General features: G+C 39.9%; 2 protein-coding genes across 2 annotated transcripts; both read left to right on the forward strand.

The window, feature by feature from the left end:
* Nucleotides 1–5026: 5026 nt before the first annotated feature.
* LOC124405078 (protein ALP1-like) lies at nt 5027–6522 on the forward strand. The gene is made up of 3 exons (XM_046879676.1): nt 5027–5195; nt 5343–5537; nt 5612–6522. Exons 1-3 carry the CDS (start codon nt 5095–5097, stop codon nt 6174–6176), a joined length of 861 nt encoding a protein of 286 aa, XP_046735632.1. The 5' UTR covers nt 5027–5094; the 3' UTR covers nt 6177–6522.
* A 1616-nt stretch (nt 6523–8138) lies between these two features.
* Nucleotides 8139–10883, forward strand: LOC124409699 (trichohyalin-like). Its single transcript, XM_046887486.1, has 2 exons — nt 8139–8499; nt 8548–10883. The coding sequence occupies exons 1-2, from the start codon at nt 8139–8141 to the stop codon at nt 10881–10883; spliced, it is 2697 nt and encodes an 898-aa protein (XP_046743442.1).
* Nucleotides 10884–22452: the final 11569 nt, after the last annotated feature.

A 22452-nucleotide genomic window follows, 5' to 3' on the forward strand; every position in this document is an offset into this window, starting at 1 on the left:
ATTCATACATATTCCTTCCAATATTGATCTCGATATATCATGATTTCTCGTCTGTTTTTCAATCTATTCCCTACAGTAATCCCGTGTAATCGGTCGTCTAAATACTACTCTCCATGTATGTAAATACCGTGAACTCTTTCCTCACAATGTCGCATCACCGTGTTTTTTTCATAATAATAATTGAGAATCTGTTTGTCATGATCAACACACGATGCACTAACGATTTTTGAATGTCATCTTTTTCAAATCATTGTATCAGAAACTTGCTACAAGCTGTGGCGATAACCTATAAATTCAACTTTTCGACAACTCGTTTCCCAGAAGCGTTCATCACCACGCTCAATCAAGATTTTTAGTATTTTCAAATGCGAAATGAAAAAATCATTCTTCTAGTTTTCAGCAAAATCATCACAATCGAATGACGTTTAAATACGAGCCAACCATTCAGCTCTATTTATCCTGATGGTTTTTCTCAAACAGTTTCAATTTCTTGACAAATGGTGAGGCAATCGATGATCCCGCAATTACCCAAAAACTGTCCCATTACAGATTTATCGCTTTTTGGACTTCAAGTTTTCATCTTTCATTAGTTTTTCGGAATTTTGGAAAAATAAGAATGAGAAAATCAATAATTCCATTTCTAGATGATTAAACTCAGTATTTTTGATTTGGCGTTAAGATCAATACTTCTGATTAGTTAATGTTTTTGAAAAATATAATGATCGGTGTGGTGTTTCCTTGACTGGTACCATGTACATGACGAAAAAACAAAGAAATATGCGTAGAGTCGGGTTATATTATCGTTTGAGTTGACTTTGAATGACTTACATTATGACTGGATTTTTTCAAAATTTGATCGACTAATAATTAGAAAAAAAGTAATTGTGAGATACGATAGTTCTCGACGCCCAGAATCGTGATAGTAATACATCCGCGTTTCGTACTTTGACTTGGTGACTCTCTTCATTTACTCGTGAATCGTATATCCATGATATGCTTCGTACAGAATTTTTGCGAGCCAAAGAATCGACGGAGAATTGATTGCGGAAGTGATGCCTTCAGAAGACACGATAACAAATAATGTTTTCGAGTTTGAAGAGGTCAGATCTCCCACAGAATTTACTGACGTCGATTTGTTTTGCTCGGAGCCAATGCCCGACTCTCCGATTACGATTACGTCCAATGAGGATACGACAGTAGTAGGTACCAGCAGCAAATCCGTAAGTATTTCGCCCAAAACCGAACGCGATACGCTAGAAGACCATTGTTTACACATAGAAACGGTTAGCGTAAACGATAAAAATTCAACAGTCGAACCAAACCCTCCATTCGAGTTGACTGGCAGAAGAATAGTTGATGTAAATCACTTCCTGAATAGCATTAAAAAAATAGCTTTCCATTCACCATATGATTGTACGTTTGCTAACATGGAACCTATATCCGAAAGCCGGACAGGATTCATTACCACCATCACATTTAAATGTAAATTTTGTTGCAAGGTCGAATCAATAGTTTCAGAAGATTGTCAGTCAGCCTCTTCCTCCCTGAATTCAGCTCTCGTATCTGGAATTGTGTCCACGGGTGGTGGTTTTTCACAACTTACCGAAATTAGCGCCTATATAAATATGCCCTGTATAGCTAAAAATACTTGGAATAAGTATCATCAAATCGTTAGTGACGCCTATCGTGATATTGCTTTAAAGGAAATGTCCAAGGCAGGTAAAGAAGAAACGCGCTTGGCTCGTGAGGCAGGTGACGTCGACGAAGACGGGTACCCTTGCGTGTCGGTGGTCGCGGTTGGGTCTTGGGCCAAACGATCGTATCGAACTAAATATGATTCACTTGCGGGTATAGCGGCAATAGTGGGGTATAGGACCAAAAAAGTTTTGTTTATTGGGGTTAGAAATAGGTATTGTTCGATGTGCAGTAGGCACACAAATGAGTCTAAATCAGTGCCCGAACATAAGTGTGCTAAAAATTCGGTGGGTTTTAGTACTTCAATGGAGTCAGATATAATTGTAGAGGGGTTCAAATGTAGCTTAGAAATGCACGGGCTAAAATACAATAAATTGATAGGCGATGGGGATAGCAGTGCCCATCGGAAGCTCGTTGATGCGTTGCCGTATGGACCGGAAGGACTAGTCCAAAAAATTGAATGCCGCAACCATGTTCTCCGAAACTATAGAACTCGATTGCGAGATCTTTGTCTAAACCGTAAAGTTGGTACGGTGATTCTGAGAAACTCTTTGCGCAAAAACTTGAAACGCTTACGCTATGCCGTAACTTCTGCTATCCGTCACCGAAAAGCACAAGTAGATCAGCCACGATACGTACGGGTCGAGGAATTGGATCATCGGTTGTGTAAAGATCGCGGATACTTTTGCAACGGTAATCCGAATCCGGGTGAAGTAAATCTTGTGCAAGACATGAAAATGACTGGTATCTTCCAAGAGATTCTGTCGGCAATGAATCGACTCACTGAGCTACATGTATCTAGCCTCATATGGGACGTAGACAACAATGTAGCCGAGTTGTACAACTCCTACGTTGCCAAGGCTATAGGGGCAAGCGTGTCAACTTCACCCTTCGCGATTCATATGAAGCTGTGCAAATCTGCCGTAGTGAGGATGAACGCCGGTGGACAATTTCATGCGTTAGTGCAAGAAAAATTAGGAATGGGTGGGCCGGGAAAATTCACAGCTATATACTGTTCGGGAAAATCGCGATCTCTTCAGTCTCGAAAGCCGGCTTTCAAATCAAAATTAAAATCTTTTGTCGCCCAGTCCGCTGACACCGACTACGGCCCGGACGCTGCATGTCCATCGGAACCAGACATGTCCGCGGAGAAGTTGGCTTCGGCTCAAAAAGGTTTCGTGCAGGCCTTGTACTTGCAGGACCCATCGGTAATCGAGAGGCGAACTAGAGGTCAAAGTACGTCAAATGAATGGTACGACGAATGTAGAAAGCGATTGACTGCTTCGATTTTCGGTGAAATCTGCAAACGGCGGCCACAAACATCATGTGCCAATTAGTCGAAAGAATTCGCTACACCGATTTCCATGGTAACTCGAGTACACGGTGGGGCATAGAAAGAGCCCTTTGCGATCAGTGACTTCGCATCCGAACATGGAGTTTCGCTGGAAATCAGCGGTCTAGTGGTAGACAAGGAACTACCATTCCTTGCGGCGTCACCTGATGGACTTGTAGGCGAAGACGCGATTTTAAAAGCAAAATGCCCCGTATCTGCCAAAGAGTTAACTCCAATGGAGGGCATACAGTCTAAAAAAATTAAATTCATGTGTATTGAAAAAGGTAGAGCTAAATTGATAACTTCACATAATTATTTTTATCAAGTTCAAGGTCTGCTCCACATTACTAAGAGGAAGTGGTGTTATTTTATCGTTTGGACGTCAAAAGGACTGATCATTGACAAAATACTTCGCGATGACAATTTTTGGAAAACTAAAATGGAAAACAAATTAGCCGACTTTTTTCACTTCTGTCTTTTACCAGAAATAGTAGATTCGAGACGTGCTCGACAACTCCCAATTCGCGACCCTCCTCAAATACTTGAAGCTCAGAAAACCGCGTGCAGTAAAAACAAAAAATCTTCGAGTAAATCGGTTTGTAAGAAAAAGAAAGACGAGTAACGATTCCCTGCGCGTAAAGAAAGAACATCGACGAATGACAAATAACAAAACGGACAGACGATACGGGCTTATGTAATTATATTGTATATTGAAACTTTTATTTATTATAACTATTGTGCAATAATCTTCTGTAAATTTATTCTATGTTTCATTTAACCCATACTTGCATGCATTGCCATATTTTTGTTTGCGAAATGTTTATTTGTTAGTTCCAGCTCATCCGAAATTTCACGTGGGTCGGAGGTACTTCACTCTATTTATTTCTCATAATCCTATACTCGAATACATTCTTAAATACTAGGCATATTCTAGGATATTCGCGTGCTTTCAATGATCAGTAATTTTATTTTCTAACATTAATCGGGATAGCTTATTTTTCAATTAGCTCTGTTCCTCAAACGATACCTTGTTACCACGAGAAATAAGTACATGCGATTAAATTCATATATATATATATATCGGAGGTCATATAACGCGGTGCAAATCGCCGTGTTACAATATATATATATATTGTAACACGGCGATTTGCACCGCGTTGTATGACCTCCGATATCCCCGTTATCGTGAAAAGGCAGCAAGGATTATTGGCAGTCGATATGGTCATATATGTAATTTTAAGTTCTGTTACTAATTTCTTTCGATTTTTTTTTCCTTTCTTCCCACCTATCCCGAGATATCCTGAGAGATAAAGGCGGTGAGAGAGAGGAGGACACCAAGGGTACATCTACGAGGATGAAATCATCCTGGCAGGTAGCTCAACGCCTCGCAGCTAGTACCCGTGCCTCCCCCGCATACGTTCCCGAGAGCTACGAGGCTGCCGCCTACTACATCATCCACGGAGCCGAGAAATGCGAGCGAATCGGCTCGCTTGAACGCCATACCCACTCAGCTGTTTCGTCACCCTGGTCCGAAGAAATTAAAATTCGGCCAGATCATTCATGAGGGATGTCCACGGCCGTAATGTGATGTTTACCAACAACGTCGGGAACGTTAAAGAGCCCTCTACTGGCTCAGTACCGCTGAAAGTACCGCCCACGCATCTTAAAGGGGTTAGGTACGGCGAAAGCTGCGTGCGCTGCGAGGCCTGCCAGAAGTCATGCCCAGGAGGTGCTGCCAAGCGACGTCCCGCCAAAGAAGTTCGGCAGACAACGCCGTTGCAACAACGACGCTGCGCGGAAGAGTCCCCGAACGACTTAAGGCCGTGCCACGATCAAACGCAAACGCGTGCGCAAACGCAAACGCAAACGCAGAAATTTTTTCACTGAACTCCACTCTATGTCGCATTAACCTCTGTGACTATGGTCGTGAGAGAATTGAGGCTTCAGAGGTTATGTCCAACATACGAGTAAACAAGCAATAACAATTCAGAGGTTACGTTCGCAGTTTTGGAAGATTACGGTTATTAAGATTAAACTTTGGTGAAGTGAAACATCAAAAATTAACAATGGATTCTGACAATGAAATCGATACTTTAATTGTAATATTATCGATTGCGTTGTGGCTTCGCACCAGACCGCGCCAATGGGGTGTTCGTCCGATTTACAGGTTCAGTACAATATTTTAATATCCTTTACATACTATATTCTATTTCATTCTCACATAATCCTCTAGAATATCATCTCCTTATTCCATATTACTCATAACACTTCTTCACACTTCTAAATGTTGAATAGGATTTTTCTACTTTTACAGATTACGAAGAGAACAAGGAGAGTATTGGAACTTGTTTTGTGAAATAAAACGGGGTGATCCTCAACAGTTCTTCAAATACACCCGCATGGACTGTGCTAAGTTTGATGAACTTCTTGAAATCTTGAAACCTCATCTCAAGGAAAGGTCAATGCGAACGACTCTGATACCAGAAGAGCGTTTGGCTTTGACGCTTAGGTCAGAAAATTCATTGTATATTCACATTTTGACAGCCTTTAGTTACATGTGTATTAAATTTCATATGTGTACAGATATTTGGCCACAGGAGACCAGACACATTCAATTGCTTGGGGTTTTCGTGTTGGCCGGAGCACAGCAAGACAGATAATTTTGGAGACATGTGAAGCCATCTGGATTGCACTGTCAACTATTTATCTACCGCAAAAAACACCACAGGACTGGTACGAAATAGGGAAAGACTTTTTGGAAATATGGAATTTGCCGAATTGCGTTGGTGCCATCGACGGCAAACACATTGCAATCCAATCGCCACCAAATAGTGGGTCATTATATTTCAGCTATAAAAAATCACATAGCATAGTACTCATGGCCGCATGTGATGCAAAATACAAATTTACGATGGCCAACGTTGGTGCATTAGGGTCGGATAATGACGCTGGAATTTTTGGAAAAACAGAATTTGGTAAAGCATTGCTTAATGGTCAGCTCAACTTGCCACCAGACACTCAACTTCCTAATAGCAATGTGACATTTCCACATTTTTTTGTGGGCGATGAAGCATTCCCGCTCTATAAATCCTTAATGCGACCCTATCCTGGACGACAATTGACGCAAGAAAAATCTATTTTTAATTAGAGACTCTCTCGGGCACGCCGTGTCATTGAAAATACATTCGGAATATTTGCTTCAAGGTGGAGAGTGTTCCGAAGCCCTTCTTGTCACACCCTGAAATGGTTGACAAGGCGGTATTAGCGTGTGTTTGTTTGCACAATTATCTGATGATACACCAAGATAGGTTACTAGCCGCCGAGAGAAGATATTGCCCAGAGCGCTATGTAGATACTGAAAACACAGAAACCCGTGAAATAGAACCTGGAGATTGGCGTATTAACGGAAGAGCTTTTGAAAACCGACCTTTATTGCATGGTGGTAACCGAACCGCACGTTATTTCCTTGAATTGAGAGATCAGCTAGCAGAATATTGCACTCATCATGGCGCCGTGTCTTGGCAAGATGAATATGTAAATAGGGGTAGAGTTCCTGTCATATAGAAAACGACTGAATAGTTCAAGATTTTAGTTATGTTTATTTAGATATTACAAACGGAAAACGTATTCTTTTTTTAATGACAAACCGGATTACAAAAATATTAATGACATACAAGTTTATAGCACAGTTCACTTCGTCGACCTTACATTACGTTACCTTATCTTTTAATATAGCTTTATTATATTTCTTAATATATATTTTGATATAATCTATTTTAAATTTATATATCATGTATTATAAAAATATTAATGGCATAGAAATTAATGTTATAACGCAAATAATATAATCAGTACGTCGGCCTTACATTGGCAACTAGAATACATTGTTCTTATGCCTAGATGAAAAAAAATTATTTATCGTATGACTTAATATATCTTCAATATATGTTATTTAGTATATTTTAATGTATGTATATTGTATAGTTTAAATATACAATATTCCATTGATACATCATAATCTGATTGTTCAGCAATATTAAAAATCTTTTTAGATATGAATCTCTTGTTACCTCGATGCTCCCACACTTGGTGGGTGGTATTTTACAGCCCTTCGGGTGAGAACGGCGCACTTGAAGATGTCATAAATATTGGGTTGCCTGCACAATCCAGAGTCGGACCGCCGCTTGCAGAACTGATACTGACCAGACTAAACAATAAATGACTCTGGCGTGACAAAAAGGCCTACATGACTATCGTGGGACAGCAGAGAAAAATCGCGCATGCGCAAACACTTCTTGCAATGACCGGAACGGTCAGCGGCGGCGCGGCAAAATTCACTTTTTATCCAACGTTCGACAAGTTCAGTCGCTTGCGAAAAAACTAACTTCCTATTGTCCGGTTACATTTAAACTTATTTTCTTACTATTACTCTCAACTTTTAGCTTCACCTCAAAAATCAACCTTCAATATAACCTCGACTAGTAGTGATAATTATTAGATTTAAAACATTATATTTTAATTGTGTACCTATTACAAAGGATTGTAACAATATATATAGTCATTTTGGTACTGTTAAATCATCAAGTGTTTGTGAGTTGTGTTCATCCTGAGATCCCCATTCACTGAAATCCGTATTACATCAGGGTCCAGGGAAGGATAAGGATCAAACCCAGCTCACATCGATCAAAGGTAAGAACTATATCATTTAACATCTCAATCACTCGCGGCACTTGTCAGTCCATTCCTCCATTCAGTACTTGTCCGTAGCGCCCGGGTCCTCTACCAAAAATCAGGGCTCCAAACGCGTGTTGCTGATGTTCGGGTGTTGTGCCTTCTGCAAAACACTCTATTTAGTTTGTTTCAACGACCGACGGCATCGGGACGTCACAACAGGTAAAAAATTTATGGTGGCAGCGGTGGGATTTCGTTAAGTTACCAGTAAACGCTGAGAGAAAAAAAAACAAAAAAAAGATCACGAAAATTCAAAATTCAAAATTTGAAAATTTTAAAATAACAGAAAACGAAATTTCGCGGGGACCGAAGATAGCTCGTGACGGTACAAAATACGGACCTCTCAAGTGCCAAGCAGTGAATTCTATAGTTATTCAAGATGCCTATGGAAACTAGAAATGCTAACAAAAAAGACAGTGAGGGAACTGCGTCAGCTGATTGTGACACACAATTAAAATACACAGAGGCTGACGTGGAATTTTTGCGTGAAGAAGTGAAAAATAAAGAGAAAAGACTTAGATTAGAACAGGAAGCGATTGAACAACGAAAATTAGAGCTAGATAGAAAGTCACAACAAATAAGCGAAAATCTCCGAGCACAAGAAGCGGAGATTGAGCGCAGACAAAAAGAGTTAGAAATCAGAGAAAAAACAATTTTAAACTCGAATTCAGAAACGCAACAGGAAATACAAGATAAGCCTGCGCGAGATAAAAATCAAAAGGATAAAGAATCAGAATCAAGTATAGAATCAGTTAGCAAGAAAATGAATTAAATACTTGCTAGGCTAGCAGAACTTGAGACTCGGGAAAAAACAGATTCCAAGTCAATTTTACAAGAGCAGTCGGGAAACAAAGAAAACCCGGCATCAGACGTCAATGATCAACAGGTAGAGTCAAAAATAGACATACCAGAAATAAAATCAGGAACTCAAAACCTGAAAAAAGAATCAAAAAAACAGGGTAACTTAGGATCTAGCGAAGCGACGGACGACACAAAAGAGAGCGAACCGCGGCTAGACCAGGGAAAACCAAAAATCAGCGAATTACGCCAGAAGAAAATAGAAATAGATCAGAAGCTAAAGCTTTTAATCGCGAAAAGCTTAGACATTACCGATAAAATCGCGAACGAGTCCCAAATAAGAGCCACAGAAGCCGACACAGAGGTAAGTCCCGATCCGGTAATGAATCAATGTAGCGAAGCGATACAGGTAGAAGCGGAGATCATATATCTAAAAAATAAATTGAAGAAAAATAAATCAGAATTAGAAAAGATTGCGGAAGCATCGAAACCAACGAGTCACACGGAGAAACTTGCCGACGGTCCGAGCGCTAGCGTAACAAAACTTGCCGACGCTCCGCGCGCGAAACAGATAAACAGCGAAAGTGTAGACTACGATCGCGCTTCAATTATATCAGACACGTCTGTGCAGACTAATGAAGAAAAAATCAATACTAAAGCCGAAGTTCTTGCGAAGGAACTCATATTTCGTGAAACGGAGAAAGAAATGCGTGCGAAATTGAAAGAATTGCGAGGTGTAGCGACGAGCGGTTCCGACCTAAAGCCACAAGAGCTAGGCGCACCCGGCGCACCCCAATACCTGGTTTCGGACGATGATTTTGAAATCCGACAACGCGAACGTGAGTTACGACAACGCGAACGTGAGTTACGACAACGCGAATCAGAACTAAAAAGGCAGAAAGCAGAAGAAACGATTAAAGAGTTCAAATTTCAAAAGACAGACAAAGAGTCGCGCGAAAAATTAAAAGAACTAAGAGGTGGAGTAAGCGGAGAAGACCTACAGCCACAAGAGCTGGGCACTCACGACGCACCCGAGTATCTTCGATTAGACGACGACTTCGAAATCCGTCAAAAGGAACGCGAGCTTAGAAAACGTGAACTGCAATTAGAAGCACAGGTAAAAGAGTTAGAGCGTATAAAGCTTAATCCGCGAAACCAGAGGGAATTAGATTTAGCCCGTAGAGAAGAGGAACTAAAAGCAAGAGAATTAGCTGTCAAAAACGAGCTAGCTCAATTTCAGCAAAAGAATAACGAAAACCAAAATTATGAGAATTATCGAGTTTCAAAAACGATCAATCAAAATATAAACATTCCAACTTTATCATTAACCGAGCAGTCAATATCCGTAAAAGACGCGCTCGCAGTAGTGCCAAAATTCGACGGAAAAAATATAACAGTTTTACAATTCAATCGAAGCTGCAAACGCGCATTAGAAATGGTATCGCCGAGCCTGGAAGGTTATCTTACGAGACTAATTCGGAGTAAACTGACTGATCGCGCCTATGCAGTCATCGAAGAAGAAAATTTTACAACTTTACAACAACTTTTAGACAAACTGTCAGAGGTATTCGCGCCTACTCGCTCCGCGAATTATTATCGAGGGGAACTTGGCCGTCTATACAAATTTGCCGACGAACACATCTTGGATTATATATCGAGAACCCGTGACATAAAGACCGGGTTGGTAGAAAGCGAGCGCCGAAAAAATAAAAAACTCAACGATAATGAATCGAAAGAATTAGATGATGAAATATGCGAAACCTTTATAGGAGGCTTGCCAACCGAATACAGAAACGCGATATTAATCAAAGGATGTCCTACCTTAAAAACCGCGTATGAACGAGCAATAGATATTGATAAAAAATTTGAGCAAGACAAAGAAAGATCCAAAACTCGCGAATCAGGAAAACCGGATGGCGAAAAACGCGAACCTTGCAAACATTGCAAACAGACTAATCACAGATCAGAAAACTGTAGATCAATAAGAAAACCGCCGAGCGAAAAACCCAACGAGAACGGGGAATCTTGCGCGATTTGCAAACGTACCAATCATGCAACCGAAGATTGCTTTCACAATAAAAATAATAATCGACGTAAAGACAACGAAAATAGAAATGTCAACTCAAACCTCCCGTACTGCAAGTATTGCAAGAAACTAGGGCACACTTGGGAAGAATGTAGAATACGCAAGTACCATGAGAACTCAAGGTCAAATCAGGGAAACGGGGCAGGGCCCTCGGGGGCGGGGAGCAGTCCTCGAGCAGCTCAGGCCAATGCTCTGGAAACGGAGACGGCGGAAACCCCAAATCCGTCTGCCTCCACCTAAAAGGGAAAATACCAATGGTTATGCTAGAATCAAAAGATATTGTAGAGCAGGTTCCAATAATGTTAGATACTGGGGCAGAAGTAAGCATTATTAAAATGATAAATCTCCAAAACCCACAAAAAATTAATTTCGGTAAATGGATAGCAATAACAGGGATAGGAGTAATACCTCATCGTAGCGTAGGTACGATTAAGATAGATGTTTTCGGTTTCGAAACGGATTTCCACGTCGTAAACAACGACTTCCCAATAGAATGTGACGGAATCCTAGGATCTAGTTTTTTTAGAGAATATGAAGCAACTATTAATTACGCAGACGAACGTTTGGAAATACAAGATAAAATAGCATATTTCACAGATCGTGAAGTAATAGTCGTGCCTAAAAGAACTAACACAGCATTTCCAATTAAAATCAAAAATACAAATCTGAAGGAAGGTTACATTCCCAGATTAAAAGGCTGCGAAGGAGTCTATATAGGTAACGCCTTAGTTGTAAACAACAATGGCAGAGCGACCATCAGAGCAGTAAATACTACTGACGAGGACAAAGAGATTATTATACCGACGGTCGAATTATTAGATTCTAGTAAAGCAATATCTCTTAACGCGAATAAAGAAGACGGATTTAACTTCAAAATTCAAAATTCAGTGAACATAACCAATATAGAAACTTCAGATCGTTTCGACTCAATTTTAAAATTATTGCGTTTAGAACATTTGACGCCTGAAGAGAAGGAAAGCGTGATACGAATAGTTAAACAAAATACAGACAGATTTCATATACCGGGTGAGCCGTTGAAAGAAACTAACGCCATAGAACACCGAATAGCGACTACCGACGACTTACCGGTATACACTAAACAGTACAGGTTTCCACCTGTTCATAAAGAAGAAATAGCACGTCAAGTTAAGGAGATGCAACAAAATCATATAATTAGACCATCTGTATACCCATACAACTCTCCATTGTGGTGTTATGGGCTGGGTTGGTTGATGACCAAACCACTCCCAAAAATATAACGCTTGGCTCGGACTAGTTCTCCCGGATGGTGAATTATTTGAATTTTGATGTCGTTTTTCCTCTTGGTTGAACCGACTTTGATAATAAAATGGTCACTTACCTTTTGCTGGTGACCGTTGATTCGGGCTATGTGGGCGGCTCTGCGTGTTCGGCCGGTGGTGAAATTGGTTAAAGTTACTGATCGCTTAATTTATATTAGGCGTTAAAGGTAATTAATTGTTCAACTCGCGATGTAAGTTTAACACACGATATTTGTTTATTCAATTAAGGTTTAAAGAAAATTCTTATAATGATTTTAATTATAAAAGATGAAAGGTTTTAAATGTAAAGTCACGGAATTCCCTTTTAGCGCTTTAGTTTGTTAAGTTAAATAAAATAAAAGACCTTTTGAATTTCTAACAGATTCTCTGGTCTGATTGATCTGCCTAAAACTGAGAGAACAAATTCTGTTAAAGACTGTCTGACAATTATGTAATGACTGCTTGACGAAACGGTAAGAACTGCTAAACTATGTCACGACTGACTGACGACTATCCCACAACTGACTGTTCAGAAAAGTGAGAATTGAGAATTGAGAGAAACTACTTCCTGATTGGTTCTCAGCATCTTTGAGAGAGCTGTCCAATAAGGAAGTATTGATAAGATTTTGAATTTCCCATTCGCTATTAACTACCCCCGCCCTTTGGGTACGGTGTAGCATGCAAAACTATCTTAACTAATCCCGCCTCTTCCATGAGTGCGGGTGGGAATTGCCGTGCTTGTTTTGGTACATGATAAAAAAATATTCTACTGTATGTTCGGGATGACCCTGTCCAAACAGACACTTCAAAGATGGATATATGGATTTTAATCCGTTGCACGTGCGTGCCAGATTCTGCATACCTGGAAATATCGAGAAGCGATTTCCGGTCATCTGGTTACTCTTAGAGAGTTTGTATATTCTAGTCTGTTTAGGTAAGGATTATCCCGTAACATTATTTAATGAGTAAGATTATTATAAGCTGGGGGTGGTTATTTCCCAGAGCCGTAAAAAGTGATAAAGAAAGCCGTATGCATACAATGCATACGGAGACTCAAAAACATGAGATATAAATGAATTTAATCGAAACTGAAATAAAACTAATGAGTAGGGGCAGAGGGCATCGAGGATGTGACAGTGGATAGTTCCCAAAAAACCAGATTCAAAGGGTAACAAGAGATGACGCATAGTCATAGATTATCGCGGACTCAATGAAGAAACAATAGGCGACGCCTACCCATTGCCTAATATTACAGAAATATTAGATCAATTAGGAAATGCACGTTACTTTTCCATATTTGACCTCGCCTCAGGCTTCCACCAAATTCCCATGGCTAAAAGGGATGCATCCAAAACAGCTTTTTCCACGCCTTATGGACATTACGAGTTCGCCCGGATGCCATTCGGATTGAGAAATGCGCCAGCCACTTTCCAGAGGCTGATGGATCAGGTATTAATTGGATTGCAGGGAATCGAATTATTCGTATATTTAGATGATATAGTCGTTTATGCGTCAACATTAGAAGAACACGAAAAGAAAATAGATCGGCTTATGAACAAACTTCGCGAAGCCAATCTTTCGCTCCAACCAGATAAATGCGAATTTTTACGCCATGAAGTGACCTATCTAGGTCATATAACAAGCGATAGAGGAGTTGAACCGGACCCTCGGAAAATAGAATCAGTAAAAGAATTTCCCACACCTAAAACTCCGAGAAACATAAAACAATTCCTCGGATTAGCGGGTTATTATCGCCGCTTTATTCCTGAATTTTCAAAAATAGCTAAACCTCTTACTAACTTATTAAAGAAAGATGTAAAATTCGACTGGAAGGACCAACACCAAGAAGCGTTTGAAATATTACGCGACGAATTATGCGAAAAACCTATACTTCAATACCCAGATTTTGAAAAACCATTTCTGATAACCACAGATGCCTCAGGTTACGCAATCGGAGGAGTTTTAAGTCAAGGAGAAATATGTAAAGATCTGCCTATCGCTTATATTTCTAGAGTATTAACATCTGCCGAAAGAAACTATTCAGTATTCGAAAAGGAACTGCTTGCAGTAGTGTGGTGCGTAAACTAGACTCATTCATTTATTATTTGATTACTAAAAAGAAAAGTACAGAAAAACCAACCCTTGAAAATTTAGAAAAAACCTTAATTCAATTACACGAGATATGCAAGGGAAATCAGGACTATAAACTCGCAATGCCAAAAATAGGGTGCGGATTAGATAAACTCTCGTGGAACTCAGTAAGCAGGATAATTAATAAAACTTTCAAGGAACCTTTCGAAATCTTCGTCTATTCACTACCTGACCAAATATCTAATAACGAACAAAATCAAAATTCGACCTCCAACACCCATGAATTCACCTTCAGTGATCCTGTAATAAAGCAAGGTACAGCTATTATACGTACTACCAAATTAAGCACTATGAACGAAGTAAAAATAAATTACCAAAGCAAATCAAAATCACCCGAGGTAGTTAAAGAAATATTCGGAGATTTATTCGAGGTCGACGAAAGCTTCTCATTGGTCCATTGTGTCCCAAAAGATTTTAACATGAAAACAGAAATGTCACAAAGATTTAAAAGGGCATTTGGTAGAATAGATGAGCTCAAGAGACAAAGACGAAGGGTTAATGAAGTCGCGTATTTGAAACACAATAACCGATTTATTTACTACTTGGTAACGAAGAAAAAGAACTCAGACAAACCTATATTAAGAAACATCAAAAGGGCATTACTTGAACTCCGAAGAACCTGTAGAATAAACCGTGACTACAATCTAGCTATGCCAAAGATAGGGTGTGAGTCACGCCAATTACCCTGGAAACTAGTAAAAAGGTTCCTTGTGAAAACTTTCGGCCCCCCATTCAAAATTCTAATACACAGCCTGCCAGAGGCCATCAGCGACAAGGAGATAAGTGAGAAATCATCAGTAGAGAAATATTCAGGGGATTTAACGGAATCCTCAGCAGAGGGAAGCCAGAACGAAATACCCGTAACACAATCAAGAAATGAAACGCCCGAGTTGGGCCTCGAGTCACCGACCTTCCAGAACAACCGCGTGATAACTCTTCAGGAAGAGAATCAGAAAATCTGGCCGAAAGTGAATACCTTCCAAGTGAACATTCAGACCAACCAAGCGAATTCTCAGATCAATTTTTAGAAAATGTTGAGCAACCACCGGAAGTAGGGAAAGAAGTTCAAGACATCAATGAAAATGCCGAGTTAACAAATGAAGATGTCACATCAGATTCTGACAATGATGACGTTCAGTACGATGCTAGCGAAAGTTCCGAGCCGGAAGACCCGATAGAATTAAATACCAAACCGTGTGAACTCAGAAATAACCCAAGTTTAAAAATCGCACATAATAAGGAAAAACTGTCAACCCACAAGGGTAACGTAGTTTTCTTTGTAACATTAAAGGGTGAACCAATCGATCAAGGAGCTCAGGATATGATAAGCAAATATAAATTTAAAGAATTCAAAGATTTGACATTAGGAAGGGCCAGGTTAATTGAAAAAAACAATAGAAAGATGGTGATCTTGCCTATCAAAGAATCTATTAAGCGTAAATTAGATAAGGATATATTTGTCAACGCCTTGTCTTCACTCCTGGACGTTGTTTATGAAACAGAACTGACAGAGATAGCTATGGCCCGCATCAATTGCGATGATGACTTATCATGGAAAGAAATCCTCAGTAAAATAAAAAATACGCTTAGAGATTGCCCGTGTACGTTAACAATATATGATGATCTGATCCAAACACCTAACATCGAGGAAAGATTAGGCATTATCGAGGAATACCACAAATCAGCTGTAGGGGGTCATAAAGGGGTAAATAAAACCTATAAAAGAATTAGAAGTTCGTATTTTTGGGAAAATATGAAAGGACAGATCCAGGACTATATCGGGAAATGTATAGAGTGTGCAACCAAAAAACTCACCCGAGTAAAACACAAGCAACCAATGGTCATCACTGATACCCCTGATGTAGCTTTTGAGAAAGTTTCTATGGATATTGTGGGCCCTCTGCCTGTAACAAAATCCAAAAATGAATACATACTAACAATTCAAGATCTTTTAACTAAATATTCACTTGCAATACCATTAATTCAAACTAATTCGGTAGCCATAGCAGATGCACTGATTAAGAGATTTATATGCATATATGGAGCACCTAGGCATATTTTGACGGACCAGGGAGCTAATTTAACTAGCTCATTAATAAGAGCAATTGCAAAAAGATTTAAAATAACACAAATTAGAACAACTGCTTTCCATCCTCAATCAAATGGCTCTATTGAACGGTCACACCATGTGTTAACGGAGTACCTTAAACAATACGTAAATGACAAATCTGACTGGGACGATTGGTTGGATCTAGCAATGTTTTCCTATAATACGAGCACTCACGAGGGTACAAGGTTCATACCATACGAGTTAGTCTTCGGATACAAAGCTAGAACGCCGTCTAGCTACGCGACAATCAAACCAACAACGGACCGGACATATGAGGAGTATTTACTGACACTATGTACAAAAATAAGAGAATTACAAACCCTTGCTGCCTGCAACTTAGATCAAGCCAAACACAGGTACAAGCATTATTACGATAGGAAAATCAGACCATTACAACTTAAGGTAGGCGATTCTGTTTTCCTATTGAAGGAACCAAGAAAAAATAAATTAGCAGACCAGTACACCGGGCCTCATAAGGTAATTGAAATGCTAGATAATAATAATGTAAAAATCCTTGTGGATGGACGAATTAAAATGGTCCACATGGACAAGTTAAAGGTACTCAAACAATAAAAAAAAAATATATATATATATATTGTATAGAAGTAAAATTTCGAATTTCTCAAGAAATACATGAATGATGAATCCGATAAAGATAAACGGATGGAACTTAATATGTCTCTTCAAGTATAATACAAATATCCACAAAAGTACCAGGTATTCTCCGTACAAGCCAATATTCAACAGGACGTACGAAGAATACTTGATCACTTGTACGAGAAACTGCATGATATATGAACCCCATGCAGGCACAAACCTTGCTCAGGCAAGGAGCAATCATAAACTTTATCATGACAAAAGATAAATTCATCACAATGTTACGTTGTAAAAACCTATGAAAACCAATGTTAACCAAACTACACTCCGAAAGGAACCAAACTCATTGAGGAATTAACTCAAAGACTGATTTACAGACATACAAATACACATTCGAGATGAAGTTGCCCGCACCAGGCGAGGACAAGATTAAAGTAATGTTTCTGCCAAGGATCGAGATGGGTCCCGGGAACCGCACCCTTATTAAAATAAATAAGTACAAAGTTACCTTCTATGTTAATTACCTTAGTAGCCAAGCCTTCAAAAAAAAGTTAGTGCTAATGGCTAGATCTGTAGACTTCCCCGAGGGTGAATATTTGACTTGGCAATGTGTCGTCACGAACTGCGGTGATATGTCAGACAAAATTATAAACGCATGCTTGGAATATCCAGACGAACTTATACTTTTCGTCTTTTTCCTATCCGGAACAAACGACCATTACACGTACATCGGTAGAGGTTTGGACGGGATAGTCTCGAAATATGTGGTGGAAAACCAATATCTTATACATACCGCAAGCATTCCGTATAGAGTCGATTTTCAATTATAAATACTAAAATCAACCCTGCCGGTCATTAGCAGAAACATTACAACTTAAAAATGTAAACTTTTAAATAAAGAGTAAGTATTACAACTAGGGCTGTAATCAATTCAATCCAGATAATAATATGAAGAAAGTAATCAGATAATCATTACAGGGAACTATGAGGACATTAAACATCATGACTGTCCTGACCCTGTGGATGAATACAGCCCTAGCCTTAATAGGTTATGATTGTGGCGGAGCTGCACTAAACGTCACAACAATCAACCTCCTCGACATCGAGGACTGTAACCTCGAAGACCAGAGGACGGATACACAACGGACCTACATCCAACTCCTTCAACTGACAGAATACAAACTAGCAGACGTGTTGCAGTGTAAGGTAGAAATCGACAGGATCATATACCGATGCGGAATGTTCTCCCACAACTCCGTCACTGAAGGAGGGAGAAAAGCTTACTTATCAAGAACGACCAGGGAAGCCTGCACCCAGCTACACCAAACGGGAACTCTGACCCTCACCCCGAGAATTCACCTGGTAGAAATAGCTTCCAATACTACAACCACTCGTAATGTCACCTTAGCTGGCCGACTTAAATCAGACGGCTCGTGCGAAGGAGAGTACTACAACGATGGATATGGCCAATGGGACAACGCAGTGGTCCAGGCCATAATCAAAATTACGATAAAATCATATTCAGCGAATGTAAAAATTAATAAAAACCAAATCATTTTGCGGAGCGGAACAACTTGCCAGTTTAACGAAGGATCTTGCATAGACGACGATGGAGGTTACAGCTACTGGACCAATACCCCCATAGACGAGTGTAAACTGGACAAATACGACGTGCTGTACACCGGTAACGCAGACAAAACCAACGCAACCGATTCACCTACAGTTTACTCCTTACAAACTGACGATACGACTTTTGCATTAATGGAGAAAACAAGGACAAGTGTCTGTGGTTACAAGATTATTAATACGGAACATCCGAGGCTATTTATATTTGAAACTTCGCCACAAGAAGTATTTAAAAGGAAAACGCATTTGGCAATAGCAAACATCGACATCTTCTCATACATTAATTCAAAATTCATATATGTTGAAAAACATATTAAAACACAAATAACTCAACTTTACTACAACGTAATTGAACAAAAATGCCGATTGGAACAGCAAGTCCTCAAGAATGCACTAAACCTAGCCGAAATCTCACCAGACAACTTTGCATACAATTTCATGCAGGGACCAGGATATTTCGCAACGGTCTCCGGCGAGGTGATCTACGTAATGAAATGCATACCAATCGAAGTTGACTTTCGAAAAACAACAGAATGCTACAACGACCTGCCAGTAACCCACAAAAACGAGTCCATGTTCTTGAAACCTAAGTCAAGAATCTTGGTAAGAGTTGGAACACGTCGCGTTTGTAACGAAATAGTACCGCCAATGTTTCGAGTAGATGACACATGGTACAAATTTCTACCAAGAGCCACAGAAGCTAGAGAACCACAACAGCTGAAACCATTGACGGCAATAACATGGAAATATTCCAGTGCGGGACCATTGGGCTCAAGCGGAATCTACACGAATGAAGAGCTCGAGGAACTTCGCGATCACATCATGTTCCCCGCTGAGAAACCAGCCGTCACAAGACTGAGCGAATAATTGGTCAGCTTGTGGAGGTTCATGTTCTCTGAGTCTCTTAGCTGACGATAGTGATCCGAGAGCATTAATTATAGCCGCATTTACCTCATCATTCCTTGATCGCTTTAGCCTGCGTTCTTTGGACTCAGTGCTAGAATTTCTATGCACTGGATCGGCATCATCAGTTTGATTTGAAAGTATCTCTTCTTCTAGAGAAGGGTCCGAAAAGCTAATTGAACTAGATGATTCTTCACGATCACTACTAGATATCGTACGAAACCTACCAACCGGGGTGAATGCTTTTGATATATGCGTAGGCGACGGAGATGGATTTGCCACTGGAGATGATAATGGAGGAGCGATACGTACGAATGATCGAGAAGAGATAGTACTTTCAAGGTGAGATAGCAGTTGACTTTTTTTTGTGGGCGAACTTGAAATTGTTCTTCCTGAGCAAGCAGGCACCGCGTAAATGCCAGATGTTGATGGCTGTGGAGAAGCGGCGGTCTCATCAACGGGTCCGGCTTCGCTCCCCTTTAAGGTAGATACAGCGCGTGCGCAAGAAGCGAATATCTTGTATCGTTTAAAATATTGTTACCGGTCATAATTTAAGGTTAAGACTCTTGTATTATTATTTTGTAATTAGACGAGTTCTAGTCTTGTGACAGCTGACGCTGTGTTTCCCGTTTTCGACTCCTTTGTATTATATCGAGTCTTTCGTCACCAGCTGTCACGTTGCGTTGGTTCCGTACCTTATTCCGTTAAGATTTCTTGTATCTTATTTATCGAAGATTGTCTTTCAATTCGAGTTATCGTTATTATTCTCGCGTGATATTAAGTTTAAGATTTTTTGTATTTTACTTAACGAAGATTGTTTATAGTCATTTGAGTTACTATCCTTGTTTGGTTACGAGTTTCATTCTATCATTCGTGTATTTCAATCAGTGAAGATTGTTTTATTTTGTTACGCTATTATTTCCGTTTCCGGTATCGAGTCTTTTAAACCATCCTTTGTTTTTGTCACCACTCTTTCTCAAGGACTGTGTACGACCTAGGTAACTTTGAGACCTACTTCCGTCCCTGCTAATAAACTAACATTTCGTTACCTTTACTCTTGGGCAATTTTTTTATAATAGAAAAGTGTGTTGTCCGTTCACTATCCGGCCACTCCCCTCCGCCAAATACTGAGCTACCGAGTTCCCTTTTCCCTTTTTCCCTTTTTACCTTTCAGATTATCGTGGTACAAGCGTACCTGGCGCCCAACAAAATTTTCCTCCCGTTTATTTCGGAGAATTATTATTTTGCAGCCTAATTCACCGATTTAACCATTCTTTAATTACGTGACGTATCGTAAGCCTCATTTGTCCTCATCCTTGCTGCTGACACGATCCTCAGTAGGCGTGCATCGATTGACGGGTCGCAAATTTGGCGCCCAACGTGGGGCCCTTAGTGAATGAAAACAACACCGAGGGATTAAAAAAATTGCCAAATTAAATATCGTGTGAATTTCAGGAAATTGAATATTTTTCTAAACTCCGGCTTGTATTTTTTTTTTTTTTTTGCGCTCGCGCTTAATAGAGAAATAATTATACTCTGAGCCTTCCTCAAATACCTTGTTGTATCGTGGTGTTCTCGAATTTAATATTACTATCCTTTTCCCGATTCTTGTTTAGTTTACCTTCCCGTGAGTGTGTAGGTTTGTTTGTGACTTGTGTGTAGGATATTAGGTGTTCGCTATGACCTCGCGAACTAATACCGGTTCTATGGTTAATTCGGAAGCGGCGAGTACATTCTTTTTGGTTTCGTGGCTGAGTGAACAACCAGATGAGGAGTTAGATCAGCTCCTACTTGCCGAATCATTAAGTACTAACGGATCATCTAACGAAAAGCGTTGGCGAATAATTCGATTTCACCAGCGTAATCGGGGAAAACAAGTGACGTGGGATCCTTATCGCGATGAGCTACCGCCACCAATTCCTTTCGAAGATCCTTCCGAAATAATGGCGTGTGGCCCGGCTCCCGCTCTCTTTGTCCCTGTCTCGTGCGGCATCCCGACATCAACTACCTACTCAATTCTTACGACTCCGACGCCTGTCAGTTATTCGACTGCCGTACCTAGCCATTATGTGAGAGAACCGGCTGTGTCTGCGAATGTTCCGAGGGTGCCTCGTTTCGATCTGCAAAGAGCAAACACGACATACCACTCCGTGCATACACCTTCTAGTGTTCCTCCGCTTCCCGAAGAACAATCTCGTGCGCGTGCCGCGATGTCGCCGTTAAATCAGAGCTTCGGCTCATCTACGGATTATCGGTCCTTTTCGCCAATTAAGGTGGTTCCCTACCTCAGTAGCGTATCGCATGGGTACTAAGCTGTGGCCCTACGTAAAATTGCGAATAAGCGACTAATTCCCACGGAAAAAAAATGTTTATGAAATCATAGGATTGATATGAATAATTTTGCCATAAAAACTATCAATTAAACGAAATCTGAAAATTACCTTGAAATGTCTAATATTTGCGTAGTTGTTACGTTACTGCGAAGTGAGAACTGTGGCAACGTCGCCATCTTGTATCTCACTTTGATCGTCGGACCTCTCTGTGTTGTTTACATCGAAGAAATTTTAGTGAAGTGAGTTTCGTGAAATCATTGAAAAAGTGCACAAAATGATAAGACACAATGTGCGAAATTCTCATGGCAAGATGAGAGGAAAGTTCGTGAAAAAAAAAGTCCAAGAAAAGCGAGACAAAATCCTTACAGCTTCAACCAAAGTCAGCGAGGAAAAAGAGGTTAGTTTTTCACCTTCGCAAATAAACGCAGCGCATTCCTATGACGTGTTCTGAATAATACGTAAGCATGAAATATACGTCTAATAAAAACAAATTAAAAAATTTTTGAATTTTAATTTATTAGGAGGCAGATAGTTGTTCGCATAACCTGGAAGGCCGAAGAGTAGTCGAACTTCTGACGTTGGCTCAAGAGTTGTGGTGTAACGAGTGTAATACAGTTCTATCATTAAGGAATGTTACCGAAGAGAATCATCATGGACTTGCAAGCACATTAAAAATTACTTGCGTATCATGTAAATGTTCTCGCACTGTCAACACATGCAAGACCGAACCAAAAAGTCAACTTTTCACAGTCAACAGCAAAGCAGCAATTGGTAAATATATTTGTTTCTCATTCGGACAGATAAGTAGA

The sequence above is a fragment of the Diprion similis genome, chromosome 1 (genome assembly GCF_021155765.1).
Source record: "Diprion similis isolate iyDipSimi1 chromosome 1, iyDipSimi1.1, whole genome shotgun sequence".
Classification (NCBI taxonomy): Eukaryota; Metazoa; Arthropoda; class Insecta; order Hymenoptera; family Diprionidae; genus Diprion; species Diprion similis.

What these genes read in the sequence shown, in the direction of transcription:
- LOC124405078 (XM_046879676.1), top strand. Translation starts at nt 5,095, where the DNA reads ATGGATTCTGACAATGAAATCGATACTTTAATTGTAATATTATCGATT. An exon ending in GGTGTTCGTCCGATTTACAG is followed by an intron (nt 5,196 to 5,342) that starts GTTCAGTACAAT and finishes CTACTTTTACAG; the next exon opens with ATTACGAAGAGAACAAGGAG. An exon ending in CGTTTGGCTTTGACGCTTAG is followed by an intron (nt 5,538 to 5,611) that starts GTCAGAAAATTC and finishes ATATGTGTACAG; the next exon opens with ATATTTGGCCACAGGAGACC.
- LOC124409699 (XM_046887486.1), top strand. Translation starts at nt 8,139, where the DNA reads ATGCCTATGGAAACTAGAAATGCTAACAAAAAAGACAGTGAGGGAACT. An exon ending in GGATAAAGAATCAGAATCAA is followed by an intron (nt 8,500 to 8,547) that starts GTATAGAATCAG and finishes TTGCTAGGCTAG; the next exon opens with CAGAACTTGAGACTCGGGAA.